The 16,408-nt window shown below is 38.8% G+C and overlaps 1 protein-coding gene across 3 annotated transcripts in view; it reads left to right on the forward strand.

The window, feature by feature from the left end:
- Nucleotides 1-16,408, forward strand: part of NEO1 (neogenin 1) — a 58,966-nt gene that overhangs the window by 19,242 nt on the left and 23,316 nt on the right. For 2 of the 3 annotated variants that reach the window (XM_083371681.1, XM_083371680.1), the window contains exons 1-5: nucleotides 8,362-9,222; nucleotides 9,731-9,884; nucleotides 10,767-10,903; nucleotides 13,660-13,814; nucleotides 15,264-15,384. In XM_083371681.1, coding sequence (XP_083227807.1) covers nucleotides 8,880-9,222; nucleotides 9,731-9,884; nucleotides 10,767-10,903; nucleotides 13,660-13,814; nucleotides 15,264-15,384 — 910 coding nt within the window. In that variant the 5' untranslated portion in view covers nucleotides 8,362-8,879. Of the gene's footprint in view, nucleotides 1-5,205; nucleotides 5,524-8,361; nucleotides 9,223-9,730; nucleotides 9,885-10,766; nucleotides 10,904-13,659; nucleotides 13,815-15,263; nucleotides 15,385-16,408 lie in introns of those variants that run through there. The other variant, XM_083371682.1, reaches the window with a different exon arrangement.

Here is a 16,408-nt window from a genome sequence, read left to right on the forward strand (position 1 = left end):
ATTAATGACAAAGGAGGGAAAATATGGGAAAAATAGCTGTTAAAATGATGTAGTGTCATTTTCCCTATGATTTTTTTTACAGAATTTAAAAAGTTTATAAATTTTGAAATAATCAAAGTGAATAGAGAAATTTTCCTGCAGTATTAGATCTTGGCACTTGGCTCTTGATTAGAAATGGTACAGGAAGATGCAAGGTGTTATATACTATACATAATTAGCATAAAACCTATTGCCGGGAGAAATGATTCCTGTTATTATAGAAGACTTTAAGTAATATTTGGCCAATGAGAGAGACTATAAATAAGATTAATTTCATTGCATTAGATCAAGATTAACATTGCCTTATGGAGCAAATTAATTCTTACGTTCATTTCTCTAACAAGGGCCATATTGATCCAGAATAATTAAAATCCATGAGGAATTTAATAATAATGGATGGGGGTTAGTGTTGGCAATGAGTAATTGGGAAATACATATAGTAATTACCTTTGTTGTATAGGCGTATATGGGCGAATATATTGTATGTGGCACATTTGAAATATTCTACCTTTGTCTCTTATATTTTGAAAGAAATTTCATAGTTAAGTCATGGAATGTGCTATGATAATGTCTACTGATTAATACTAACCTGAATTATTTTAATCCCCTTTTAAAAGAGATAAAGGATGAATCTATCAAAGTTATTAATTAGTAATTAATAGTGACATAATCAATACAGGAAACAACAGCAGAAAGGGCAATTAATTAAATTTTGTTTGCTGTACTTTAACTGATTGGCTGTAGCACATCCTTTGCTTTCTTTAACAACTTCAGTTGTTCCAGCAGAGTTCTTCTGTTTTGACATTGTTTTTTCCTCTTGATTGTAATCTAGAAATTGAGGTAGATTTCCTTATTCCATAGATCACAACAGAGATTAAAATCATCATGCTTATTATATGTATTCTGCTAAGCAAATTCCTTCAGCCAAGTCCCTGTTCTTAGGACTCTTTCAGTGCTGTGCCTGTCTGTCAAAAGACGGGATTGATGTCAGTGACCTTCAGTAAACATTGCAAGAGTTACATACTGAAAGTTGACTGATGCAAATGGAAGAGATGTTGACAATATGTAAACCGTTTGAATAAGCTGTGCTTCTTTGTAGCAAGACTAGGCAAGCAACCATACATGCAAAACAGTGGGAACAGAAAGATACCTTGAAATGAATTTGTTGCATGTTGCTGGTTCTATATACTGCTAGCTCAGTGAAAAGGGAACAGATCTACATATTTAAATGTGCATACAGAATATTCTTTGCAGTCAGTTGTCGATGCCTGCAGAAATACTGTGCCTGGTTCCAAAAGTGTTGCACGAAACTTCCAACTAGTTTCATTTTGTTTAGTCAATTATCTGGAGATTTGAAATCTACTGTGGGAAAATCAGGACTCCCAAGATAGCCCAGGCAATTCTAACGCAGAAGTAATCATTCTGAAATTATATTTAAAAAGCTGGTTTCATTTATTATCACCTTTTTAAATTGCCAAATGCAGATTGGGAAGAAAAATGTGTCTTTAGTCTTTAAAGCAAAGAGAGGAAATTGCAAGGGAAAGGGATTGTTGCTGGGAGAACTTTATTATCTAGTAAGATACATGATAAGCCAGTGAATGAGGCCTTCTCTTATCTCTCTGTAGGCTCATATAGGTATAATCAGGCCTGCAGATAGGAGGTGTCAAGATTATTCAGGGCTTTAAAAATGTAGATAGGCCTTTAAAGATCAAAATCAGCACCTTGGATTGTACTCGGAAACAGCTAGCCAACCAGTGCAAGGAGTTAAGTGCAATATACTCAGCCACTATTTGTAAAATTCACCTATCTTTTCATATCATTTCAAAAAAAAATGGGGGGGAAGAATGCATTGAAGAGATAAATTCATTTTTTATTTTTTTGAGTAAATAGGGCTATGCAAAATGTCCAAGTTTGGTGATTCTGTTCAAAGCCGATTTCAGTCACATTGTTGAATCAACTCAACTTTCTGGACCAAATCAAATTGGTTAAAAGGGGGATCAGGTTGGCTCTAAATCAATTGGACATTTGAGAGTCCAGTGAATCAATTTCCTATATATATTTTGGTTGTGGAATTGGAATCCAGTGCTAGTGCTGATGAAAGCTGTTGCTGAAATCCAGATCGTGATTTACGGAAATAATTTTGGAGCGTGGACTGCCTTGACCACAGTCACAAGGAGCTACTTTTAGAGCAGCAGGCAGAATGCCAGCTGCTTCCCCCCCCACCTCTTCTCCCTTATAGGGGAAGGTGGATGATTCAGTACAAAAACCTTCTTCTCCCCAGCCCCCCCACTGGCTTGGGGTCTGGCTCTTGTGGAACACATTTTGTTCCCACTCTTAATAAGCTTTTAAACAAAGCTATTAGAGTATTGTCTCAGTTTCTGACACTTTATTTTATGCATTTGTCTCCGATTGGCAATTAAGGCCTACATTTGCCAGGATGTATATCCTTAAAAAGGGACCCGGTGGCTCAGTGGGTTAGGACGCTGAGCTTGTCGATCGGAAGGTCGGCAGTTTGGCGGGTCGAATCCCGAGTGCCGCGTAACAGAGTGAGCGCCTGTTCCTCGTCCCAGCTTCTGCCAACCTAGCAGTTCGAAAGCATGTAAAAATGCAAGTAGAAAAATAGGGACCACTACGGTGGGAAGGTAACAGCGTTCCGTGCGCCTTTGGCGTCTAGTCATGCCGGCCACATGACCACGGAGACGTCCTCGGACAAGCGCTGGCTCTTCGGCTTTGAAACGGAGATGAGCACCGGTCCCTAGAGTCGGAAACGACTAGCACACATGTGCGGGGGAACCTTTACCTTTACCTTATATCCTTAAAATGCAAAGCGTTTTTCCAGTTTATATATGGAGAATTAGCAGACCCAAGCAGAGCTGTCAATTGCTGCAGACCATATAAATTTCTCCAAACCGTGCATCCTTGTTGCTCTTGTTGTTAGGTTGCATGCTTGTAGTTCTGACTGCAGTGGCAGGGAGTACCTATGCGCTGCAGAGTTTTTTTAAAACAATATAGGATGCTCTTCACAGGCAGGAGAGGAGGAATAAGCTTAATAATGTAACTACTTCGGTGGGAAGGTAACAGCGTTCCATGCGCCTTTGGCGTCTAGTCATGCCGGCCACATGACGTCCTCGGACAAGCGCTGGCTCTTCGGCTTTGAAACGGAGATGAGCACCGGCCCCTAGAGTTGGAAACGACTAGCACGCATGTGCGGGGGAACCTTTACCTTTACCTTTTTAGTGTACCTAAAGTTTTGTTAGTACTTGAGAAGGAACTCTGCTGGAACCCCAAGATCGGTTGGCTAGGCAGGGGATGAGTAATGACCTTGAAGAACCAAGAGTTGACTTCCTTAATATATCAGACATATCAACATTTTAATGCATTCTAAGTTATTGTTCAGCTTGAGCTGTATTATGGGTTAGATATGTTGAGTATATTATTATTTTTTCTCTTCTGTATCTTCTAGCCAATGTGTAATGTGTAAATATAATGATCTTTAGAAGGTAGGCGTCAGAATTATAATAAAAGTATCTTGACCTAACCTCTGAAATTGTATAAATATACTGACACTTTGCCCCTAAAGGAGTAGTCCTACAGCAGTGCAAGATTTTAATTTTGAGCACCATTGGGCATTTTATTTTGCTGGTTTGAATGACATCTAGTGGCTACGATGTTACTGTAATGCACAAGGAGAACAAAGAGATAAGTAAACCTTTATGAATTGTTCCTTTGTCCTGCTTATTGTTCTATTTGTTACAGTGTTTTAATTCTCCTGCCTAGTTTAATGCTGTACTTGCAAGAACTTATGATTTGGGAAAAACGTGTGTGGCCATGGAATCTCTTTTTGTCCGTTAAGGGTTTTCCCCACTCTTAAGATCTTCTCCAAGATGCAAAATAATTTCTAAAAGTTGCCATGAAATTGTTCATACGGAATATGAAATTTTAAATGCTAAATCCTGTAGTTACTGTAAGATGTGTTTATAAGAAAACCACATTAGGATCTGCATTAAGTTCATTGATACATAAAAGATCTAATTTAATTTTTGTTGTTAAATGCCACACAGTTACTGTATAAAAATACCGGAGAAGCAAAGCACATTCTCATTTTGGATCAATGATATTACAAGGGAGGGAAGATACTGTTAACACAGCAGCATAATCTTGCATAATTTAATTAAAGGTTTTATGCAGAATTGATCTTCATTTTTATTCTTTCAATTCCATTGAAATGTTGGAAATAAGTGATATAAAGGTTCTCCAGATCCTGTTGATTCACCGGATAAACATCTGCAAAGTGAACAGAACAGGGGAAGCTTGCAAGCAACATTCTGAGCTTAGTAATGGGCTGGATCTGTGAAAATTATGGAGAAAAACTTTCCATAAAAAATTCCAGTGAACCTCAGTGATAGAACAGTTGGTAGGGTGCTCCAAATGTTGCTGATTGTTCCATTCCAAGGCCAGCTTTCTTCTGGTCATGTGATCTATAATAAAGCGTATGATACTAGCCCTGTGGTTTCCACTGTATATCAGAGATTCAACAGATTACTGTAATATAGACACCTCCTGTGGCCAGTTCTGATGAAAAGGTTGGAAAGAATCCCAGAAGCCATGATCTGCATATTCTCTCTCCTTTTTTTTATTTACAGTTGTATTGATAGAGAGAGACCAGGGTTTTTATTAATATCTGAGCATGTCATATTATAAGATGTGCATGCTAATTTGGGGGCCATATGTTTTCTAGTGGCACACACTGTTGCTTGCTCTGTCTCCTTTTTAAAAAAAAAAGAATGTAGGGCAATGTATATTCACCTGAAATCACCTGAAGCCAAGGCTTCTGTGAGACATTTGTTCCATCCTCCAAAAAGGAGGATAACTAGAGGCTTTGTTTCAAAATGTCTAGGAGCCGCTATTGCTTTATCCTGCTTTTCTCTAGTATTTGCCTGCCAGGCTGCAAAAGTCATTCTTTCGACTATTGATTATGGTTTCTTCTGCTAATCTAGCCTTCTTCGTGTAAGAAGCTTGAGGGTTTTTTTTAGTATGATACACAGGGAAGGTAGATTTTGGAGCAATGAAGGTCTTTTTTTATATCTGTAATAATTTTAAGATTTTGCATAATATATTTGGGGTGCTCTAAATAATACTCTTTCTCTCTCTCTCTTTCTCTTATAGAACCTACAGTGAGAACTTTTACTCCGTTTTATTTCCTAGTAGAACCAGTGGACACTCTGTCAGTTAGAGCTTCTTCTGTTATACTGAACTGTTCAGCATATTGTGAATCACCTCCAAAAATTGAATGGAGAAAGGATGGGACTTTCTTGAACTTGGTATCAGATGACCGCCGGCAATTATTACCAGATGGATCTTTGTTAATCAACAGCGTTGTCCATTCCAAGCACAATAAACCTGACGAAGGTCATTACCAGTGTGTGGCAACGGTGGAGAATCTTGGCACCATTGTAAGCAGGACAGCTAAGCTTACAGTTGCAGGTGAAAAACCTTGTTTGGATATCTATTGCCTACTTTTTCCAAATCTGAGGTTAATATTTCTGCAGAAATAAATATGTATTGTGTACTACAGGAGAAATAGGCTGAGAAGGCAGTCTCCAAAAAAGCAATGTCTATTTTAAAAAGGGGCAGTCCTCAAGAAACCACTTCTTGCTTTGAAGCATTAGGGCAGTATTTCTCAACTTTGGCAACTTTAAGATGTGTGGACCTCAACTCCTAGAATACCCCAGCCAACATGGAAAATGGCTGACTGGGAAATTCTGGGGAGTTGAAGTCGATATAACTTTAAGTTGTCATGGTTGTGAAACACTGCTTTAGAGCAGGGGTGTCAAATTGCCGGCCCGCGGGCCAGACACATCATTTGGAAGCCGCGCCCACCCCATTGACGGCAATGGTGAAAAGGCTCCAATACGTTGCATGATGTCACGTGACGTCGCGAGTTTGACATGTCTGCTTTAGAGGGTTAACTTTAGGACAAGTTTTAGTGATAACCTTAGATTTATAGTAAATTGTGCAGGGCAGGGGTAGGCAACCGTGGCTCTTTTATAACTCATGGACTTCAACTCCCAGAATTCTGGCTCAGGAATTCTGGGAGTTGAAGTCCATGAGTCATAAAAGAGCCAAGGTTGCCTACCCCTGGTGTAGGGGTTGCCTCCTAGTCATAAAATCAAGTCCAGTCACCTGATGACTCAACTTACAACTACTACAACGTATAGCCAAAATCGTGGGCTCAATTGTAGTCATGTCAAGGTCTATGTCTGGTTTATATTATATATCATTTTGATTTATTCATATTGAGGTTATTACAAGTACACACACTAAATAGCTAAATAACCTAGTATAATTCCTGACTTCACCATTTCCTCCCCACTCTGTGGTGGTCATTTCCTAATTTTTTTAAAAAAAAATATTAAAGTGAAATAGAGAACAATGAAAGGTTGGGTGAGCATTGCCTCAGACTTTTCCACATGAAGCAGCTATGGTGTTTTTCCTCCTCAGGGGTTTTCCTGACTGATATCATTACAGAATGCCTTATTTTTGAGTGTTTTGCACAGCCATTTCCCAACCACCACTAGTAAAATAATACCTTGTTACTGACAAGATGGAAGTATGGTCTCCAGCCCTTCTGTTAGCCAAGATTCTCATTTATTTTGGGAGATGATCTGTCTCATGAGATCATTGTTAACTGTCCTCTGATTTTTTTGAAGCTGTCAGGAAATCAAAAGCCTACTTTTTCTTTAGTAGAGAGTGAAAGCAATGAACCTTCACGTTATTACTACCCTCATTACTTTGTGGGCTTTGACGTCTTCCAGTCAAACAAACATTTCTCAGCCAAATAATTTGGGAGTTTTAGAAGCTGCTAATTTGCTAGCTTCAGATTAAACAGTCAGAATATGTTTTAATTGAATATATTGCTTTTCAGCAAATTTGTGCAGCCCAAATTGTTTTTATAGTACATTAAATATCTTGAAGGAATTATTAACCACAAACCGGTTTAAGGCATTTTAAAAAACTTTTTCTATCTAAGTGAATTGTTACTTTGATCACCATTTGCAATTATAGTTTCCTCTTTCATTTCTCATTGTTTAGAAAAGAGTATAGCATTAGTATGGTTGGTTGCAGATTTGACATTTTTATCTACCTATCAAATCTTTCCCAGGGACCTGGGATAGGCAGATGTTGTTCGATGGTGTTAAAGGTGTCATCACAGGATATATATAAGCTGTTGCAAATAAAACTGCTTCTTGTAGTTGACTGATGGTGATCTTGTCAATGCTGTTGGTGTTCAAATGGTGCTCCAGATGTTCCAGGATTGCATCCAAGGTGCCTAGGACTATCGGTGCTACCTCTGCTTTCTTTTGCCACAGTCATTCTACCTCTGTTTGCAGGTCTTTATTTTTTTTTTAATTTCCTCCAGTTCTTTCTTTTCCATTCTGCTACCTCCGGGTATTGCAACATCTACTGTCAGATTTCTTTGTCTTTTTTTTTTAAAAAAACCATCAATAATTGTTTATTTGGGAGCATTAAGTGGCAGCTGCTTGTCAGTTTGAATTCTAAAATTCCAAAGCGCTTCAGCTTCTTCATTTTCTTTGGTTGTCTCTTTTGTGTTCCCTCCAGTTCTTGCTTGCAGACAAATGTTATTTCTTGCAGATCTCCCAATGTACCATTGTTGCTACTTTGTTACGCTGCTGCTTGTAATCAGTCTGTGTAATTTTCTTACAACAGATATGTCAAACACAAGGCCCGGGGGCCGGATCCGGCCCATGAAGTGGTTTCATGTGGCCCGCAAGGCCATCCTGGAAACAGTGAGGAAACGGCCCCCACTGCCTTGGCCCAGAGACCCTCCTTCTGCCAGAGACCCTCAGATCTTTCCCATTCCTGCCCAGGCCCCCATAGGCCCCCTTGATGCCAACGATGTAGAGCTGGCCACGCCCACCCAGTAGGCTATACGCACTCTAGCCACGCCCACCCAGTAGGCCACGCCCACCCTGGCCACACCCACCCGGCCCCCTGAGGGCAACCGCAATGCTGATGCGGCCCTCAATGAAATTGAGTTTGACACCTGTCTTACAGCAATTAACTAGGTCAGGGGTAGGCAACTGTGGCTCTTTTATGACTCATGGACTTCAACTCCCAGAATTCCTGAGCCAGCCAAGCCAGCCAAGCTGGCTCAGAAATTCTGGGAGTTGAAGTCCATAAGTCAGAAAAGAGCCGAGGTTGCCTACCCCTGAACTAGGTGGTCCACTCTTTCCTTCTTTGAACTGTTTTCCCAGTGTTGACTTTATGTACATTGGTTCTTGTGCAGCCAAGACTTTTTTTTTGTCCCTTTGAGTCAATGTTGATTCCTGGCTACTTCCTGTTCTACTCTGTAGTTTTCTTGGTAGGATTTTGGAGAAATGTTTGCCGTTGCTTGATTCCTAGGGCTGAGAGAGAGTGACTGGCCCGAGGTTATTCTTTTATATTTTATCACAGCTTTTCTTTTATAGTTTTTCTCTTTAGTTCATGAATTTTTTTTAGCTGTGCATAACTATTCATCTGACATGCTGCTTTCTCCCTTCTGATTTTAATCTGCGGTTCCAATTAGGCTTTAATTTAATTAAATATACGACATGGAGCAGCTGTATGATGTCAGTTTCTCCTCTCTCATGATTGGTTATGGCATTCAAAAGTAATTTCTCAGAGGTAAACTAGAATCTTTAATAATACAAGAACTCGCATTCCTCATGTTCACAAGACGTCTGGACAACGAATTTATGAATCTTTTTCTTTTTGCATTAAAAATACTAGCTTAAAATACTGTTTTTTTAATTTCTCAGGGCAAAAGAAAAGATATAGGAATGTACTTGCATTGCTTGTTTGCTTGTCTGGGCTTTTTTTTTTTAATTTTTAATTTTTGGTCCTTAGGGCTTCCAAGATTCATTACCCAGCCAGAGTCTGCATCTGTCCACAGAGGGAACCCCATAGTTCTTAACTGTGAGGTTAATGCTGATCTAGCACCGTTTGTCAGGTGGGAGCTGGACCGTCAGCCCCTTTTTCTGGATGATCGTGTATTCAGATTGCCAAGTGGAACTTTAATTGTCAGCAATGCTACAGATGAGGATGCCGGAACATACTGTTGTGTTATTGAAATTGGTGGACCTCCCAAATACAGCGACGAAGCAGAGGTTAAAGTTCTTCCAGGTACAGGCACATGTTGTGCTGAGGTTTTTTTTCCCTCCCTCTCCTAGTTCTTTCTTGCCCGTCACGAGTAATGGGTGTCAGAAATTCTAAAAACTTGGTATTCAGACTTGCTAATTTGAGATGGATGCTTCCCTGCGACCTCTCAATGTCCTCATAAAAGTTTATCCTAAAGCAAGGGGGTCCAGCCTTGGCAACTTTTAAGACCTGTGGACTTCATGCTGTCTGGGAAATAAAGTTGCCAAGGTTGGACAGCTCTGTTCTAAAGGTTTCAATTTTCTTGCCAGGAGGTTTCTGGAATATTAACAAAACTTACTATTCACCTGTTTGTGCAAGAGAGGTGTAGTTTTAGACACCATGGCAAGATAAGGCCAGTATTTATGCCAGTTTCAAGTACATTTGTCTAATTCTAATTTGCCGTGAAATGTTTAATGGGGAAGCAAGTGAAAAACTAGTTGCCATCACTTTTCCTTTAATGTAACCTGCTATTTCCTGATGATATTATTTGCAGAATCTGACATTTCTTCAGACTTGCTCTTCCTGAAACAGCCCTTTTCCCTTACCAAGGTGACTGGGCAGAGCGCAGTTTTGCCGTGTGTTGCTGCAGGCATTCCTGTCCCTCTAATCCGATGGACAAGAAATGAAGAAGAGCTTGTTACCGACAAGTGAGTTTTTCATTCTGAGGTTCCGGGTGGAAGTCACAGAAAGGGTGGCTGTTGGGAGATAACTGGATGGCAGGCAGAGCCAGTAGCTACTATCCCGTATCATGGAAACTGCTAAAAAGAGGGACCTAACGACCCCAAAAATGTTGACGAAGGAGGGTCAAATTTGTCTCTTGAGACAAGACAGCACTGAAGTGGCAGCAGTAGGGCTTGCCTTATTTCAAAAATGCCTGATCCTAGATTAGGAAAGGGCACAGCTCCCTTAAGGGAGCAACTGTCAGGTCCTGGATGAATGGCCATGAACAGGCAACATAATTTCATTGTTACTGTGTGTCTGTGTGCTTGCAGTTAAAAAAAATGACAATAAAGATCATTTTATCTTGATATTTATTTCATATTCTGTCATGATCCATGCAATCAAATGCCTTGTTGTGCTATAAGCCTATCTAGCTTTCCAAAGCCATACAGTATTTGATGACACAACTATATATACTTTGGAAATATTCTTTCCTTCCTCTCCTCCCCCCCCCATTTTTTCTCCTCTTCTTGGTATTCAGGCTGTTATATGTTATCATAGCTCCGTGCTTTTTAGTTTTGTTCATTGGAGCTTTTGTCTTAATTATTGTTTTTGTGTCAGTTATTAACTCTTTAAACATTCCTAAGCCTTGGATGGTTGCTATGGCAATGTTGACTTATATCACCTGTAATAGTGCAGATTTTCAACCAGATTATTTTCAGTTGAAAATGGTTTGAGAGAAAGGACACTAAAAATAGATATTCTGGCTTCCGAAGAAAGTTGTAAATGTTTGTATTGTTTAAACAATCCAAATCCTTCATACTCCAAAAAAAAAAAATCACTCCAGCAATGTGTCTTGTTTTATACAGTTCTCACAAATTTCTATTCCTGTCTGGGGGAACTCTGAAGATAAATGTTATCGGCGAAGATGATTCAGGAACATACACTTGCATCGCAGATAATGGGAATGAAACTATTGAAGCTCCAGCTGATCTTACTGTGCAGGGTATATATATATATTTATTTATATGGATATATACACTTTTTAAAAAAAATAAATCAGTGCTAATATAGCTGAGGCAGTTGAATTCTAAAAAAAAAACACATTGTTTTGTTTAGGAGCAAAATTAATGTAGTTATGATTAGTGATCCCAGGTATCTGGAGAGCAGTATGACTGAAGCAAGAGTATTATCATAGCATAGCAGTGGAATAATAATTCTTTTGCAAATTAAGTTTGTCACATTTCTATACAAAGTTGGGAAAGAGCTTAGCCTAAGCCACTGGAAAAGTTCCACCTTGAAAACAGGGCTAGGTAGACAGATGAACAGATGGTCTGCGGTGGATAAAGATGCTCCATTTATTACTTTGCAAATACACAGCTGACATTGCTATCTTGTGGCTTGAAGATAGCAAGAACTTTTTAATCCCAAGAGTGTACTATATTCTTCAATAGAGACACACATTTTTTTATATAGTAAGGTAGATTGTCTGGTTAAATGTACACAAGGACTGTGTAGTACATATATAGGTGGATAATATTATCCACCTGTATATGTACTAAAAGTCAGCCCTGACTTCTGATGTGTGCATGGATTTTTCTTGGTCACACTTTTAGAAATGGTTTGCCATTGCTTCCCTTCTTAGGGATAAAAGGGAATTGCTTGCCAAAGTCACCCAGCTGGCCTTGCACCCAAACCAGGACTCTGCTCTCAAACAACTTTCGACCTCTGTAAATTTCCAACTTTCAGTTTTAGGGTTCTATACCTAAAAGGCACATTAAGGAAGAGGAAATTGATCTGATCTCACTTACCAGATTTCCCCTGTTTAAATGATCAGAAGGCAGTTTTCTCTTTTATCACTGTAATTCAGGAAGTAACGTGGAGACAGACAGATGAAGACAAGGTTATAAGTTCACTTTTCAGCTGGGAATGTCAGCCACTGTATTTAGCTCTGCATGAGATTCATGAGAATGGTATGACGCAAATTCCATTGGTTTTTGAGTTTCCTGGCCTGTTAGTGTCAAGCATTATTGTTAAAAAATTCTATTAAGTGGAGTTTCTTTTTCCTCTTTTTAAATGAAGGCTTAAAATGAACACTTGAAAAAAGGTAAATGAACTGATACATTATTCCTGCAGCCAGGGTATATAAGCTGATTTAAAGAATATCTCGGTGCTAAAAAAAAATGGGATTGATTCCATGCAGTGTGTGTGAATTTTGAACATTCCTATTGCTCTCATTCATTGAATGAAATAAAGTAAAAGCCTTTATAATCACCTAAGTGGTTCCTCTGCCTTTTTGTTTGACACCTGGGAAATCTTGGGGTGTCCAGTGCATGGGTGTCAAACTTGCCGTGTCATGTGACATGTCGCGACATATCGTGACTTTTTTCGCATTGCTGGAGCGTACGATGCAACCGGCTCTGGTGGCAGAATTATTTTCAAAAGCATCCTTGCTATGTTACAGATTGTTCTAGGCTTTAAATGACAGTTACAAGATGGAAATATTGACAGATACATATCCAAAGTAACATTGTTCAGCAACAGTCTTCTTCGTTGTTTTAATTCTTTACGGACATCATTTAGAAATAGTGAGAATTGCTTTCTTTTTAATTTTATGAAGAGGTATTATGAAATTTAAAACCAAGATAGTGGTTCATTTTTTATGAAAAATGGTTTCTTCAGTAAGAACTTCCCATCAAATCCCGTGGGACCAAAATATATCCCTGAGTACTTGATGTGGATATACATAAAGTATCTATGGTAGTGTTGTTGATACTCAAGAGAATTGTATTTGACAGCTTTTAGAGTTCAACTAGGTTGTCTTAAAAACTGATTTATAATATATTAAGAAAGCTTTATGCCAGCTGTTGCTTTAATAATAGCTTGCCACTTTTAAAAGATTATATCCTGGCAATAGTGTATTTGCTTTTCCAGTTTTAAATTCTACAACAGTGGGAAATTTTTGTTTTTCTCTTCTGGCACTTACCGGTATCTGAAATCATTGATCTTAAAGTTAAAAGTGAAGGGGATGTTTTGTAAAATATCTCCTTTTGGCTCTGGAATGGCAAATTATTAACAAGTTATGAAAGGTAATGGGACTTGTAGAAACTAAAGGCAGATGTATTGATGCACATTACTGTGTACAGTTCCAACAGTACAATTCTAAGCATTCATGGTTAGAATATATTTCAGATCCATTTATTTGAATCAGGTCTGGTGTTGATGACTAAAACATCATACCGGTAGATGCGCCTCACTTATTTCATACAAAACAAAATTATCCCCTTTGCCACTCAGAAAAGGTCATTTGTGGGTGACATTTGAGCATGTGCTTGAACGTAGACACTCAGAATTGTGTTACACTTATTAAAACAGGACATTTGATCTCGATCTGCTGATAAGATATAAAAAGTATTGCTGAAAGCCTTAACTGAGATTTTATAAAATAGTTGCCAACAACAGGAAATACGAAAGTAAGCCTTAAAGTTCGCCTTTGCTTCCCACAAATTTGATTTTATTTGTTTAAAATATAATTTGACATTTAAAAAATAATAATAAAATAAAATTTCCCACAGGTTATCCTTAGTAAAATTGTATTGTTTAATTATTTCGGGTTTTTTTTTACCAATAACCATTCATTGTTGGAAAGTGTCTTAGAATAGATATCTTTGAAACATAAATGATAGACCTCATCTTGTCCGATTAAGCAGGTTTTTTTTGTTTGATCAATAATTAGTAATTGACCTTTCTCTCACTTTGAAGTGCCTCCCAGTTTTCTGAAGCAGCCCACTAATATTTATGCACACGAATCCATGGATATTGTGTTTGAATGTGATGTGAGTGGGAAGCCAACTCCAGTGGTCAAATGGGTAAAGAATGGAGACATGGTCATCCCTAGTGACTACTTTAAAATTGTAGTAAGTACATATTTAATAAGACATTTGGTCAGGTTTAATTGTCACAAGCTCAAGCTGAAAAGAATGCCAAATGGTTTGGATCACTCATATATTGCCCTAGAAAGTGTAAATATAAAAATCTTTCCCTTCAAGTAACCCAGTCGCAACAGTTTGCAGCTAGATAATTGGAAGAGCTTTTTGCGTCACGTGACTGCTTCTTCCTCAACTTTAAGCTGAAAATATTTCCAGGTATACAGCTGATACAAACTGCATCCTAGAGCTAAGACACTAAAAAAATGTTTTGGATTATTTCTCAAAGAGTACTGTCATTAGATTCATGTTTGATTTGAAAGCATGGGGGTAGTACAGTCCCAAGGAGAAAATTTATTCTCCATTGGTCCCCTCACTTATAGTCAAGCCTAAAATCCTCAACGGTAGCAAAATGGCAGAAAAGAAAAGCTAACAACTAGAAGTTTATAACAGCAAAACGAGAGAAAAGAGAAGACCAGTCTTTCTTTAGATAAAGCAGGGGTGTCAAACTCAATTTCATTGAGGGCCGCATCAGCATTGCGGTTTCCCTCAGGGGGCCGGGTGGGTGTGGCCTGGGTGGGCGTGGCCTACTGGGTGGGCGTGGCCAGCTCTACATCGTTCGCGTCAAGGGTGCCTATGGGGACCCAGGCAGGAGTGGGACAGATCTGAGGGTCTCTGGCAGGAGGAGGGTCTCTGGGCCAGGGCCAAGGCAGTGGGGGCCGTTCCCTCACTGTTTCCAGGATGGCTTCACGGGCCACATGAACCCACTTCGCGGACCGGATCCGGCCCCCCCTCGGGCCTTGTGTTTGACATGTCTGAGATAAAGTATAGCAACTGCTTCAGCCAGAAACAGCGTGTTGGAAGATACGGACCAACCTGGTATCTCTGGATAGCATAGGAAAGGATGCAATCAAGTTGTTAGCGCTGAAACAAAAAATGGTGTTACAGTTCAGTTGCTTTATGGACACTGAACAGAAAGGCAGCACTGCCTTGCCCTTTGCCTGCAAAATGTCTTTTCCCGGACTTGCTGATAGGGCAAACAGCTAGAGGTTGAGCCACCAAAGGAAGATCACCATAAGCCAGTAGGAATTCTTGCAGATAGGGCAATAAACAAATGACGGAAGTAAATAAATAATGAAGCACTGATTAAATTATTTCTGTCAGCATTGAACAGTATAAATAGCAGGAGTGAAGATGTAAGAAACAAAATAAGGACAAGTCAGAACGATAAGGCTGGAAAGAGTTGTGAATATAGATAACACACAATCTCAAACACTCTCTCTCTCTCTCTCTCTCTCTCTCTCTCTCTCTCTCTCTCTCTCTCTCTCTCTCTCTCTCTCTTTCTCATTTTTATGATTTTTATTTCCAAAATCCTGAACAGTGACTAGAGTACGTTATAATGAATGCTGTACATCTTTCTTTTGTTTTGTTTTTTTAAAGAATGAGCACAACCTACAGGTTTTGGGTTTGGTGAAATCAGATGAAGGCTTTTATCAATGTATTGCGGAAAACGATGTGGGAAATATACAGTCTGGAGCCCAGCTGATAATACTGGATCATGGTAAGAAAGTAGAGTCATACATTGTTAAAATATAGGGCAGAATATTGAGCTATATTTTCCTCCCCATGGGGCACTGTTCACCCATGGATAGATTGCTCCTGCCTATAATTTTTGTTTTTCTCAGGTACTGCCAGAACAATTCACTGCATTTTTCTTGGTAAGATTTTTCAGAAGTGGTTTGCCATTGCCTCTTTCCTAGGGCTGAGAGAAAGCGACTGGCCCAAGATTAGCCAGCTGCCTTTGACTGAAACTCATGGTCTCAGTCTACAATTAACACATACCTTTTTAGTATTCTATTCTTATAAATACTTTTAAAATCAATACTTTGTCCTATCAATATGAAATTGATACCAGTATCAGAAAAATTGAAATCTACTTCATTCTATCAGTTTAAGGAGATCCGTTGGTAATGTGTTTTTATTATCGGGGGTAATATTCCATTCTTGCAACTATTTACAACATAACCCTGAGGCTAAGTTTGTTGAAAAAGCTCTGATATGAACTATGATATGAACCATATTATGATTTAGCATGATATGTGAAGCCTGAGTGTTCAGAATTGATTCTGACGCTATGATTTTGAAGATTTCACAGTTCTCAAAAAGATAAATGTGTCTGCGAGACTGCTAGATTGTAAAGACATTATTGTTTGCTGTTCGCCTTTCCAAGTTCTAATAGAGCATGTTAGGGTGGCTCCCCTCATTGGATTTTAACCTCTTAAGTGAAAGGCCTGAGCATGTTTTATTACTGGACAGATGCAAAATATTTTCCTTATGTTCCTATTACACTAACAATTGACTTTGCTATCTTATCTTATACAGCATCACTTTTGTTGGACTGGCAGGAAATGTTGCTTTCCCCTGTTAATGTTCTTTGTTGATATATTGATGGTGACACACCTTTGTATTATTTGGGCATGATAGTAAAGAATAAAATGACTTCCTTTAAAACAAAATATTTCCCAAATAGGGGAGGGTTGTTTTCATTGTACTTTTATGATTTCCTTTAAATGTTTGCACTGGAA

This window comes from Vipera ursinii (assembly GCF_947247035.1).
Source record: "Vipera ursinii genome assembly, chromosome: 11".
NCBI lineage: Eukaryota > Metazoa > Chordata > Lepidosauria > Squamata > Viperidae > Vipera > Vipera ursinii.